Genomic DNA, 14054 nt, shown 5'->3' on the forward strand with positions numbered 1-14054 from the left:
ATGACAAGATGGAGAGAGATCCCATCTCCTCTGCCCTTTGGCTAATACCAGATGCTCTATCAAGGATGGCATTCTGTCTTTCTGGAAGGGACAGTCTCATAGTCTAATAAATCAAAGGTTTCCAAAACTGTGCTGCCTGGTCCATTTATTGCAATATTCTTGAAGTGGGGCAGCCAAGAGCACTCCTATAATTCATATGGTACTTTTCAGAGGCAGCACAGGCTTCCTGTTCTGCCCTGAACAAGGTCCTGCACAAAGTATCTGGTTGTAGAGGCAGAGCAGTCTCAGGGCATGGTCATGCCCACTAGAATACACCTTGCTGGTAGATCAGAACCTAAGCCTAATGATTTATGGGGCATGGTATAAGTTTTCTCCAGCCACTCCTGCTTTCACCTATAGAGTGGGAGAGAGTCTAATGGTAGGGAGGACAGTGAAGAGGGGTGGAAGAGGCAATAGACTGCAAGGTAGGGGTAGAGTCAGTGGGCCACAAGCACAGTACCTTGAGGTCTCTTTCTGTTTGCAGCTTCTCTGCAGTCAGCTCTGAGAGTGAATTCTGCAGTGCCTGTGACTGAGAAGAGTAAAACTCCCGCTCCTGCTCCAGGGCTTGGGACCGCTCCTCATTCTCTTTCATCCTGCCACACAGAATGCCACATCGACATTAGGGAAGGCCTGTCCCCCACAAGCTCAGCTCATAGGAAGGAAGGAAGCAAGGAAGGAAGGAAATGAAACTTGGTGGAAAACTGTTCTTGCAAACACAGTTGGCCTCTGTTGGATATGCACACATTTCACTTTGGGGCATTCCCTTGGCACTGAAATTCTGTTTTTTAAACAGGCAAGTGCAGCACTTGAAAAGGACCCCTGAGTTTTGGAGGGTTAATATTCTTTATCCATAGAACAGGTGCAACAGTTGCATGGGATTCCTGTTTACTGCTAGGCCCACATGCCTTCACCCAGCTCTGAAAGAAACAACTTTAGACATTAAAGGAGTTCAGCTAGGTCCAGTCACAACTTGACCTCTCTGCAGAGACTGCAAAAAGGGAGAGACATCTGCAATATGAGCATTTGACCAGTGAGAATTAGATGGCCACCAAGGTCATTTGATACTGGCAATCACAAAGCAATGCCATCCCAGGGTCACCATTATTCATCACCCCTGACCCAAACTGAATTTGAACCAGTTGCCCAAGTAGCGCTCTACTGCCTTCAGCCAGAACCCAGGAGCAGAATCTACCAGAGATCTAGCCACGCTGTCTAGGTTGTTGGCCTGAAGAAAATGGACATTGGGTCAACATGAATGGGGAAGTGCTTATCGTGGTTCTAGGTCTGAAAATAGGTTCCAGCGGCTCTTCTTGGCATCACACTTCTTCTGCAAGGGCTAGATTAGCCCCTTCCTTCTCTGACATTCTGCAAGAGCCTTTTCCCACCATCACTCTCATCCTCACCTCCTCTCTGCTAGGAGTTTCTCCTCCAGAAGCTGATGCATCTTCTCCTCAATCTGGCGGAGGTTGCTGTGCAGACCCCAGCTGGGGTTTTGCTGCTTGCTAATGTTGGGGAGAGGCTGAAGCTTGTTTTCATTCTCTTTCAACAACTCCAGGGTTCTTTGCTTTTCCACAGAAAGCTCCTTGGGAAGGAGTAGGAACAGATCATGTTAGTTCCAGCCAGGTCTCCAGCTTCCAAATATTGCTGTTCTTTTGCTAGACACTTTTCTGCTTGCCTTTTCTCAAAAGTTTCCTTGTTGCCCTTCCTTCCTTCTGTTGTCTACCTCCTTTCCTTACCCAGCTAAACTCTGGGTTCCTCTTCTCAGCTGCAACTCTGGGGTCAATAATCACCATAGTGCTCTCTCTTTCAGCCTGGCCTAGGAAAGATCCACACTCAGAATTTTTGCCCTATGCTCAAACTGAACTCAAACCACCCAGCAGTGAGCTGAAGAGATAAAGCAAAGCAAGATGGCCCTGCTTTATGGAAAAGCCATGTAGAATCACAGAGATTAAACCAATAGATTTCTACAGTAATTACTCTAAAATCCATTAGAATGGAATACAAAACTAGATTCTTTTACCATATGTTTTGGACCATCCTGCAAAATTCAGTACAAAATTATGAGTCAGATCCTGGCTGCAGCTGACAGTGTCTGGGAAGGGGTAGAGAAAGAAGAGCTCCTCAGAAAGCATAAAACTCAGAAGTCATCCTTTTAGCCCTTTGTGGGATTGGGGTCATGAGAGGTGAAGCAGAATGTGACAGAGCTCTGCTTTACTCCACAAATTCTCTGCCAATGTATGATTCTTCACAGAACCATACTCAGTGGTGGCTCTGATTTATACCAGGGTTAGGGTCAAGGCAGTGGCAGCCTTCAGTGGCCCCCTGACAGCTTCCTCCCTGCCCTGAAGGGATACGTCCATATATCCTGACTAAAGAATAACAGGATGGATCATTGCCATTGCAGATGGATTTTATTCTCTATTGCACTCTAAAAGCTTTCAGAATAATTTCTATGGGACACTCATCTAATTGCTGTTCTGTTCAATAGGACTTTGCCCAAAAAGCACTCACCTCCAGTGTTTTCTGTAAGGACTCTGTCAGGCTTCGCAGATCCTTTTTCTCTTCCTCCACACCCTTGAGAGACCGGGCTGTCAGCTCTAGCTCCCTAAGATAAAACAATGGTAACATACTTTTGTGTGTTTCCAATGTCAGACATTGCACTCATACAACTGGAGGCTGTAGATTTTAGGGCCATTAATATAAGACACTGTACTGCTAGTTTGTAAAGGATACCATCAAAAAGTGGAAATGCCAGGCGTATACTTTGACTGGAGAATGTTAGATATGTTATGTCTTAAATACATTAAAAATTGTTAATAAAGATTAGCTCCTTCTGGCCCTTTAAATGAGTGGGGGTGGAGTGGGGTAGGGAAATCAGTCTGTTTGCTGTTGGGGACATAACCACAGTTACCAGCTAGAATTTGCTGAAAATCTCAGGTGGAGCAGTTTGTCAAAAATGCATTTTTGTCAAAATAATTTTCAAAATCACATCGATTTTGCCAAAATTCTATTTCAGAGTAAAAAAAACAACAGTAACAAAGCTGAAACATCCCATGTTGACAGTATAGAAACAAAACAGATTGCTCCTTTCTAAGACACTTTCAATTTTTTTTTTTTTTTACTTTTCATTACATTATATAGTACAGAGCTCCCCAAACGGTGGCCGAGAGGCCGCATGCAACCCACGAGAAGTTAAATTGCAGCCCCTGGGCTCCCACTCAGCTGCTATTGCCTACAGCAGCAGCCAGGCTCTCTGGGTTCCTCTTGCCTTCTCCAGCTTTCTACTCCTTCCCCACCCCTGGGGACACAGTGGTATGGCATGATGCCACCCATGGTGCTGGAGGAACCAACAGGCCAGGGCACCTGTATAGTGCTGTGCAGTCAGAGAAGAGTACCCATGCAGTGTGTGGCCTGCAGCGTATGCTGATGCAGCCCAGGTGGTGTGTGGCTTACAGCTGCTTAGTTGGATGGCCCCGGTACAGCATATAGAATACTGCACTGCTCTACCGGTGACCACACAACATTTTTTCAGCCTGTGGCTAAGGTGTAGCTGAATCAAGAAGGCAGGTCTTGTTTCTCAGCAGCTGTTTTGGGGTCACCACAGGAACTTTATAAACACGCTATGGCTCAATTGACAACTCTCCTGTAGAAAATAAGACAATCCTCCATCAGTCCCTGAATGCAGCACATGAAATAGGAGGCTACCATGTGGAACCTCAGATCAGAAGTACTACTGGATGCTTGGACCAGCCAGAGATACAGCCTCCTCTCACCTCCAGCAGAAGTGGAGAATCCCCATTGCAATGACAGTGCTTCTCTTTGGATTTGCTTAAGCAAACTCCCCTTGGTCCTGTCAGCTTTTTGTGGGCATTAAACAACCCATGGCCAGTTTTGCAAAAATAGAAACAGGCCCTGGTGTCCTTTATCACTCTTTTGGTAACTTGGTAAAAAGGTCCCCTTTCCACTGCTGTGATATGCCACTTCTCTTCCCAGTCTGACAGCTGGATATTGCCTTGCTGATAAAATTGACACTTTTAGGATCCAAACCAATCCAGAGCATCACTCTACCAAGAGATGTAGTCTATGTGTGCCAGAAACAAACATGCTTTCACATGCCAGGACTGTAAATACTTGAAAGGGAAAAGATGGCCCTACTCAAGAGTATATACTTACACCTATGGCCATCCCCATGGCACTGATAGACACTGTGTGAGCCTTATGCTGCCATTCTACTTATACTCTTCTAAATCAAGAAGGTGAGGGCCAGAACGCAAGTGCAACAGAGGCTGCTTGCCCTCCCCCAGCAGAGGGGGCCAGCCCTCTCACTCCTCTGCCTGGTTTTCTCCCTGCCTGGACCTCATTACCGTTTAATCTGGTCTTGCTCCAGCCGTAGCTCCTGTACCACTTCTTCAAACTGCTGCTTTTCTGCCTCCAGCACCTGGTTAAGACGCTCCAACTCCTGACAGGCAAGAGGAAGATATAAGTGCACTGCTTAACATTTAGTAACCTGCATCATGTTTTATTTGAACTGCTCTTGGAAAAACATGACCTCCTTTACTTAGACTTCTCCTTAGCCCTTATGGAGGCTAATAACATACCCAAAGCAGCAAAAACACGAAATACACAGTTAGGCATTTGCACTGTTTATCTAGCCAAAGGGTGTTTAGCCATCACTGCTGTCTGTGCTCAATGATAAACAATATGTCACTTCTTTTCCCAATCTGGATGAAGCAATGACACCTGGTCAGAACGGCTGTGTTTTATCCCACCTGTGTTCCTTTTATACAGGGGCATGTGACTATACCATACAGAAAAAGACTTCTTTGCATTTCAGCTTAGATTGTACTGGACCTAATCAAAAGATGGTGCTCCTACAGCAGCCTCATGAATATCCTTCAATCTTGCTTGAACCAGACAACATATTCCATTGTGAATCTGTATCTATACAGCAGATGTATGATTCAAACATGTATGTTTTCTGAAACTTGGCTGCAAAGCTCTGCAGACCCTTAGAACATCGGACAGGTAAACTCATGCAGATCATATGTACATTCGTTCTTTACTAATGGACACCTAGAAACTCCACTTGGTCCTGTCAGCTCTTTAAACATTACACAACCCATGGCTAGCTTTGCAAAAAGAGAGACAGGCCCCAGTGTCCTTCAACACTCTTTTAGTAACATGGTAAAAAGGTCCCCTTTCCACTGTTATGAGATGTGTAGCAGACCTACTAACCAGCCTCTCCCAAATTAACCGAAGGGAACAATAGGAGCATTGTAAAAGGAGCATTATACATCTACCGTAATTAAAATGGGATCAGAGGAGGAGAAAGTTGAGGCATTGTGGGTTAGGATACATGGAGGTTGAGGGGAAAGGGACTTGGTGGTGGGGGTCTGCTACAGACCACCCCACCAAGAGGAAAAGCTAGACTTGGAATTCTTAAGGCAGCTCTGAGAGGCCATACAGTCTAGGGACGTGGCTGTCATGGGGGACCTAAACTACCCTGATATCCGCTGGGAGGAGCAGTCAGCCAAATCCAACCGTTCACATAGGTTCTTAACCTGCGTGCAGGACCTTCACCTGATGCAGGACAGTATCCAGTTCCACTAGAGGGAATGCCTTACTGGACTTGGTGTTGGCTACGAGAGAGGACCTGGTAGAGGAGCTGCAGATTTGTGGTCACCTTGGGGACAGTGACCACCAATCAATCGAATTCACCATACGGCATAGGATGGGTAAGATAACTAGTAGGGTGGAAGTGCTTGACTTTACAAATTTATTAGAGGGACACAGCAAGGGATAGGAGATACTCTGTTCACCAGGGCGCCTCTTGGGGTAACAAGGAACAAAGGTCACAAACTGACAGAGAGCAGATTTAAGCTAGATATCAAGGAAAACCTCTTCATGGTAAGGGTGGCCAAATTTGGAATAGGCTTCCAAGGGGGATAGTGCTCTCCCCTACCTTGGGGGTCTTTAAGAGAAGGCTGGATAGGCATCTGGCTGAGGTCATCTGACCCCAGCACTCTTTCCTGCCTAGGTCAGACTCAATAATCTGTTGAGGTCCCTTCCAACCCTAGCATCTATGACTCTATGAAGAGATTGGCCTTAGAGGACAAAGAATTGGGCCGTCCACTTTTGAAGACGCTAGAGGGAGTTGAAGTTCCCTGACCCACCCCCACTGTCAGGGCCCTAACTGGCAGCCCAACCTGGACTAGCTGTCCAGTTGGTCAAACCTGCCAAAGACTCTGATTGACAGCCCCACCCTGGCTGATGAACCAGCTGGCCACTGTTGGGACCTCCGGGTTGGCTGCTGGGGAAATCAGTCTCCCTATTGAAGTCCACCTGTAGCTGCAGACTATTCAGCAGTTCTACCTGAAGGTGTGCTGTGGTAAGCTGCCCTGGATCTTGTGTTTTGTTCTGGCTTCTGATGCTGCTGGGCTTCACTTCTGGACTCTGGGGGTGTTGACACACATGCAGGTCCCCACTCTAACTCATGGCACTTCACATGAAGGACTATGAGTTAGAGAGATCCCCCCCCAGCCCCAACCCAACAGATAGTTGGCTACTGGGAATAGAAAATTGAGCTCCACTTTGGACCTGATCCAATAGAGAAGACTGCCTGCAGCCTCTCTCTCCTAGCCCCCTTCCCCTGCAGGTCCAGTGCTGTCTGCAGGAAGGGAGAGGGAGGGAGCTGCAGGTTGGGGTTTGCCAGACCTGAGTTGGAGGGGGCTGGGGAGGGGCTGCAAAGTGAGGGGTGGGGGCTCCAATCTACCTACCCCTCCTCCAGTTCAGGCCAGGCAAACCCCAGCCCACAACTCCCTCCCCCTCCCTTGCTTCCTGCAGACAGCACCAGGGGTCAGACTGAGCTGCATCAGCCCAGGCCCGATTATGTTGACAGACCGACCCTAGAGAACAGAAGTTCCCTAAGATGCTCTACTTTGGAGTCCCTTCATTTGATTCCCTCGATTAAACTAGAGTTAACTTGTCGTGCGATCAGCCACTTCTAAAGCACTCTGCAGCCACACATGTGTCACAGCATGGCTGTAAAGTGCTTTCAGGCAGGTGGTCACACAACATTTCCCAGCTTTAGTAACTTGGTCCCCAATGCAGCCTCTACTTCTGGAATTCCCCCTCAGATTTGGTAGTTTGGACTGTAGCTCCTGTACCCCCTGTGTGGCTCTGGTCATAGTATCATAGTACTTAGGGTCAGAAAGGACCTAAACAAATCATCAGGTCCGCCAGCTTCTGCCTTCAGTTTTCCCCTAGTAGCCAGCCTATTAGGACAAGATGCCTGCACAACCTGGTCCCTACACCTGTCTCAAGGAGGTATCAGCAGGTGGGAGGAGAGCCTAGCCTATTGTGCGAGAGTCTTGTTGTACTGCAATCAGGGCAAGCAGGTGCTCAAGATGCATGCAGTTTGGATGAGTGTTCTACATATCTGAATTTTTGGGTAGTTATTTGAACTGAACCCAAACCTTTGGAGCTTCTCTCCTAACTACCTGTCTCCCTCCATTGATAACTTCAAGGAGTGTGGGTACTGCAGGTCAAGACTAAGGGGTGCTGGCAAGTCTAAGGCAGGGCTGGGGAGAGAAAGATGCCCAACAAGTCTTACCAGAACACCTCTATATTCTCCTGAAACACCAGCAGCTGTTCCAGCTCTGCTGACTGCACCCCAGTCCTGACCTACAGCCACTCCTACTCCAGGCTGCATGTCAAATGGGTGTCAGCATTACCTGGCACAGTCACTTTCAACCTGAGGCCATTGTTCCTTAAATGTGACTGGCTTCCTAGCATCATGGAAGGGGGGCCTAGTGGTATAAGGAGAGATACATCAATAAAGGTGGGCAGACCCTAGTGCTGGCCCCCATCTCTCCGATATGACCATCATTTCAAGGAAGATTTAGAGCATGGTGATTAACTGACTATTCCCTGGCTTACCTCAACCTCCTCAGATGAACCAATTTTCCCAAATTCTAGTTCCTTTGCTCTGCAAGGTGAAGGAAGGGGGCCCATTTGATTGGTTTTTGGAATGAGCACCCACCTCTTTCTGTTCCCTTTGCAAACACAGCTCCTCTGTCTCTTCCATCAACTTATCTGCAAATAAATACAAACACACAGGCCAAATGCAAGAAAAACAGAAAAACAATCTCTATTCAGTGTGGTATTTCTGAGCCAGGACACAGATTGCATGAAGTTTGAAAATGAAGATTCCTTTAATGTATTATATATATATCTGCCCAGGAGTATACCAAGGTCAGGGTAACATAATGGGATTTTCTTTTAGCATTTTTCTGCCAAATACTTCATGAATGAACACTAGTGATACTTTGCACTCCTGTTACTGTCCCCTCCCATGGTTTGTACAGCTTGCTAACAAAGAAACCCTCATCTGGGGCAGGAACATATCATTACCTCTGCTTTGCAGATGGGGAAGTGGGGGCACCAGAAGGCTAAGTGACCTGCCCAAGACTAAACACAGAGAGTGGCAGCACCAGACCCCAGATGTCCTGATTCCCTGTCACCCCAACTAGCAGGCCACACCCTCTCCTTACACTAGCAATAGACATTAGGGCCATGACTTTAAACCACCTGCTTTTACTGCTGGCTGCCCCTTGCCTCATCTTGCCTTCATCAGCTCACTGCTGTGCTAACCACATCCCTTTTTTCACCCAAACCTTTTCTTCCCTAATTAACTGTTGTCTCATACATGTTGAATGCCCGCTGCTTGTTGCTGCTATGGTTGCAACCGGCTGTCCAGGTGGGTGATAATAATTGTGCCTTAATGCACTGTCATCCTTATGGTGTGATGTGCTCTCTCTGTTGGCTTAGCCAGCCTGAAGAAACAGTGCTTTCCAATCCTCTTGGTGTGATGCCACAAGTAAGTTTGGTTTCTTTTGTCTTAAAAAGCTTAAAGCCTCAGAGGAATTCATGTGAGAAATCGGATCACCTAGCCATCCATGCTCCTTCCTAACTGGGAGGTCTCTACCCAAAAGTTCTTATTCTGAAAAGCTCCTATTTAACTTGTTACAAAGTCTATCCCAAGGGCTACTACATATGCTGGAATTAAGACTTAGAGCATCAGTGGATAAAGCACTGGATTGGAACTCAGGAGACCTGGGTTCAAATCCCAACTCTGTCAATGGCCCAATGCATGATCTTGGTCAAGTCACTTCTCTCAGTGCTTCTGTTTCTCCATCTGTAAAAGAGGAATAATGATACTGACCTCCTGTCAAAGACCTACCTAGGAAAAGTGCTATACTAGAGCTAGGCATTATTAAACACACTGGGGTCCTGATCACTCCAGGAATACAAATAATATTACTATAGTCTTTCTGAGAAGCTCTGCTCCACTCCTTCCCTTTGCCTCCCCCTCCAGAAAGCAATATCCCCTTAGTGCTAGAAGTTGCACCCAAAGCTGTCTTCCCACTCCATGCAAAAGTGGTGACTACACCCTGCCAGATGGTGCTGTTGGCTATGTGTCCATTCTTCTCTGTCCTTCAAATCCTGCCCCTTCTTGGGAGGACCAGGTCCTGCACTGCCTGACTTCTGGATACAACCCTCCAAACTGTGTAGCACCCCATCCTGAAGGAGAAGGCTGGACACCAGTGGTGAGTCCTGAAGATGAGAGATGAGGATAGGAAATTTTGCAGCATTTGCTTCTCCTCATAGCTCTGATCTGATCTCTTTGTGGCCAGAAACTTTCCACAATGTCAAAACTTTCCATAGTGATAAGACACAGATCACAAAACATGAGGCTAATAAGAAAGGTGTCTCAGCAGTACAAAGTAACAGCTGTCAAAGAGAAGTGACCAGGTGTGACGATATTTTGAACAACCTTGCCATGGACCAAGAGCCCATGATATAGTTGCTAGTTAGTAGGGAAGGTGTCTCCTCCCTTATGCCTGGCTGCATTCTGGGAACAGACTGTACGTTCTTATTCTGCTCTGATGGTTGCAGAGGGGATATTTGGGCACTAGTGGGGGAAGCCTGGAAGAAGAATGGATGTTTTCTTTAAGATCATATCACAGTGATCTAAGGAGAATACAGATCTACCACATTCTTCCCCACAAATCTTTACTGGCTTTCTAAAGAATCTGATAATGCTATTATATTACATGAGATGGGCTAGGGGAACAAACTGAGAAAGAATGACATGGGGATTTAGAAATATCCTACAGAAGGGTCTAACATCTCTATCAATTACACAAAAAGATAGCAGTAAAAGAAACCCACAAAAATCTTCCTTTTCCCGTATTTCCTGGTCCCATCCCTGCCACAATATTCCAACTTATGTCTAATGTAATCCTAGGCATTAAAGCAATAACACAAACAGGGATATTATGGGACCTTGAGACTTGTCCTTTAGAGTCTTGACATAAGTGACATTAGGCCTGAGGCTTATTAAGCCCTTGACATGAGTAAATAACCTATATAGTTATGAAAATCCTGAGCCAAACACCATAGGCATGTGTGCAAAATGGATATTTGGGAAGTGAAGGAGATAATAACTGGAAAAAATAAACCACAGTTGATTATAAATTATAACAATGTGAAGCAAATAGGGCTGAGCAAAACTCCAGTCCCCGATTCAATTTGGCAGAGGTTTGGCCTGATTCGGTGGCCGAATCTCTGAATCCAAATCAATTCGGAAGACCCTTTAATCTCTCAGAATCAAATTGGAACCCTTCAAATCAATTTAGAGAGATTCGGAATGATCTGGCAATTCAGACACAGACACAGCTTTAAATGTTGTTTCTACATACCTCAAGGTAGCAGGCAGCTTGTGCATGCTGTGATGCTGGGGCGCATGGAGTGTCCCACAGAAGTGTGAGGGGCTCCCCAGCATGCTCAGCAGCAGATCTGGAAGTGGACCAGTCCACTTCCGGGTCCACTGGGGAGCATGTGGGGCACCCCCCCCAAGTGACTGGTACCTCCTGGGTCTGGTGGGGGGGGCACCTGGATTCCCCCACAGCTGATCACTGAGTCAGGGGGGGCCACCAGTGTGATCCCCAGTGGACCCAAAAGTGGCCTGGAAGTACTTCCGGTCCACTTCCAGGTTCACTGCCAAGCATGCGGAGGGAGGGGGAAGGGGAGGGACATACTTCTGTGGGATACTTCATCTGCCCCAGCATCACAGCGTTCATGAGCCCCGCTGCTACCTCAAGGAATGTAGAAAAAACATTTAAAGCTGTGTCTATGGCCAAATCGCTGATTCTCTGAATTGGGGACAGTGATCTGAATCAACTAATCGAATCATTGTCCCCAATTCGGGCCAAATCCAAATCCAAATCTAATAGGGCCCATTTCACACACCCCAATAAGCAAACAGATAATTCACTTATGAAAAAGCAGAAACCCCCAAGAAAGTGGGTTTCAGAAGGTTAAATAAGGAAAAGAACCAATCCCAAGTTCAAATGTATATAATATGAAGTAGCTATAATGCTCTATAAATGATGCTTCCTGGTCATAGTGCCACCAAGAAAGGAAAATCAGAATGATAGCCATTTACTGTCTCACCTGCTTTGGCTTTCCAGTAAAAGACTAAGTGAGAAACATGAATACTGGTCATTTTGCATCTCCTTCATTAGATCTCAATTGTGCTCTTTTATTTGGACTTGTGAATAAATCTGTGTTATATTAACCTCTCTCACTTTTGTGAGTCTTGGGGGTCCTCAATCAATAATGATATCTATGTTAGCTACCAAGAGGCAAAGCTTATTAAACAAAACTGGATACTAAATAACTGATTAATATTAATAGCTACATCCCACCAAGTCAGTTCTGAGTTATTCTATGAAAGCTGCAAAGTAGGCCTGTGTGAGTAGGCAGCTATTCAATCCAGCTTCCGATCCGACCGCTTCAGATGTCATGGATCCGATCCAGAGCTCCGGACCAGGTTCCTGCTTCGATCTGGCCAAAGTGACTTCAAGGTTTCGGAGCCACCTTGGAGATCCGGACATAAGATATAACGGGGAATCAGTGAAATATCTATAACTTTGTTGTTTTTGTCTGATTTGGATGAAACTTGCAGGGGTGGTAGCCTCTGCTGAGAGCATGAAGCTTGCCAACTTTCAAGAAGATTGGTGCAGGGGTTCAGGGAGGGGAACTGCACCCCAAATTCTTGAAAGCAAAACTCATGTCACATCTATGTGTTATGCCACAGGGGGTTGAAAACTGCAGGGGTGGTGGCCCCTGCTGAAGCCACAAAACCTGCCTAGTTTCAAGGTGATAGGTGCAGGGGTTTGGGAAGAACTGCACCTCAAGCTGCTGACAGGCAAAACTCGTGACATAGATGACACAGCGTGTTAAGGCGTAGCAGGGTGAAAGCTGCAGGGATGGTAGCCCCTGCTGCAGCCATGAAGCCTGCCAGCTGTCAAGGAGATAGGTGCAGGGTTTCTGGGTTCTGGGGCCTTGCACCTCTAGCTGCTGACAGACAAAACTCGTGAAATGGGTGCTTGTGCAACTGTCTGTCTCGGGGCATGGGGGAGGGCAAGGTGGAGGGGAGAACTACTACTGCACGTCTGGATGCTAAGCTACTCTTACTCTTACCTATTAATCATGATTCACTCAGGGACCAGCTTAATACACAGTACCTAGCTACTACATAATGAGTTAATGAGCATGGATTAACACCTACAAAACCACAGACTAAGGAGACAAAATAATCAATACAATCAACTGCCCCAAGACAGACACAGTCAGTTGCACAAGCACCCATGTCATGAGTTTTGTCTGTCAGCAGCTAGGGTGCAGATCCCCAGAACCCCCCTGCACCTGTCTCCTTGACAGCTGCCAGGCTTTGTGGCCTCAGCAGGGGCTAGCAGGCCTACAGCTTTCACCCCACTGCACCTTAACACACAGTGCCACCCATGTCGTGAGTTTTGGCTGTCAGTGGCCAGAGGTGCACGGCCCCAGAAGCCAGACTCCCCCTGCACCTATCTCACTGACAGCTAGCAGGCTTTGTGGCCTGAGCAGGAGACACCATCCCTGCAGTTTTCAACCCACTGCACCTTAACACACACAGGGTCATCTATGTCATGAGTTTTGCCTGTCAGCAGCTTGAGGTGCAGTTCCCCCCAAACCCCTGCACCTATTACCTTGAAACTTGGCAGGCTTTGTGGCCTTGCCAGGGACCACGACCCCTACAGTTTTCAACCCCCTGTGGTGAAGAATTTGGGGTGCAGTTCCCCCCAAACCCCTGCACCAATCTTCTTGAAACTTGGCAGGCTTCATACTCTCAGCAGAGGCTACTACCCCTGCAAATTTCATCCAAATCGGACAAAAAACCCACAAAGTTATAGGTATTTCATTGATTCCCCATTATACCCTATGGCCAGATCTCCGAAGCAGCTCCAAAGCAGTTTGGAAGCTCCAAACAACTTCAGAAAGCCTAACAAAACTAGCGCTTCAATCCGGACATGCTGCTTCAGATGCCAAAGTGTCCGAAGCTTGTCTGGATCTGAAGCATGGTCCAAAGCATTGCACAGCCCTACTGCAAAGCAAGGCCAAGGGCTTAGAGCAGGGAGCTGGTGTCAGGAGATGGGATCCAATCCCAGCTGTGGCTCAAGTCCATAGATTTGTACTGTGGCCTGGCCTACGTAACTAGGACTGGTTGAGAATTAAAATATAAATGTTTTGCTAGGTTGAAATATATAATTATCTCTTTCATAAAATACATTTGTGTGTGTGAAAACAAATAATTTAATGCGAAAACTTGCCTTTTTAAATCAATTGGTGAATTTTGGTACAATACTTTTCATCAGCATTATTGCAACTTTTATAAAAATAGTTGTTGAACATTTCTGTTTATATTCTAATAAAAATGCTGACAAAAATATGAAATGGAAATAAAACTGACATCCAATGTATAAAAGTTATACATACACACAGAATATAGAAACAAATCAAACTGAACAATGCTGATGAAAAGTATTGTGCCAAAATTCACCAACTGACTTAAAAAGGCAATAGTTTTCTATTACAACATTCTTTAGGGGGGGGCGGGGTTGATATTT

At 46.3% G+C, this 14054-nt stretch overlaps 1 protein-coding gene across 1 annotated transcript in view; it reads right to left on the bottom strand.

Annotated features, from left to right (window-relative positions):
* The window catches only part of PLEKHD1 (pleckstrin homology and coiled-coil domain containing D1), an 87454-nt gene that overhangs the window by 10283 nt on the left and 63117 nt on the right, over positions 1 to 14054 (bottom strand). The window contains exons 6-10 of the mRNA XM_019519157.1: positions 8081 to 8133; positions 4404 to 4498; positions 2551 to 2644; positions 1443 to 1621; positions 500 to 632 (exon numbers count right to left, since the gene is read on the bottom strand). Coding sequence (XP_019374702.1) covers positions 500 to 632; positions 1443 to 1621; positions 2551 to 2644; positions 4404 to 4498; positions 8081 to 8133 — 554 coding nt within the window. The remainder of the gene's footprint in view (positions 1 to 499; positions 633 to 1442; positions 1622 to 2550; positions 2645 to 4403; positions 4499 to 8080; positions 8134 to 14054) is intronic.

Source organism: Gavialis gangeticus, unplaced genomic scaffold (genome assembly GCF_001723915.1).
Source record: "Gavialis gangeticus isolate Ggan-Ray unplaced genomic scaffold, GavGan_comp1, whole genome shotgun sequence".
Taxonomy (NCBI): Eukaryota; Metazoa; Chordata; order Crocodylia; family Gavialidae; genus Gavialis; species Gavialis gangeticus.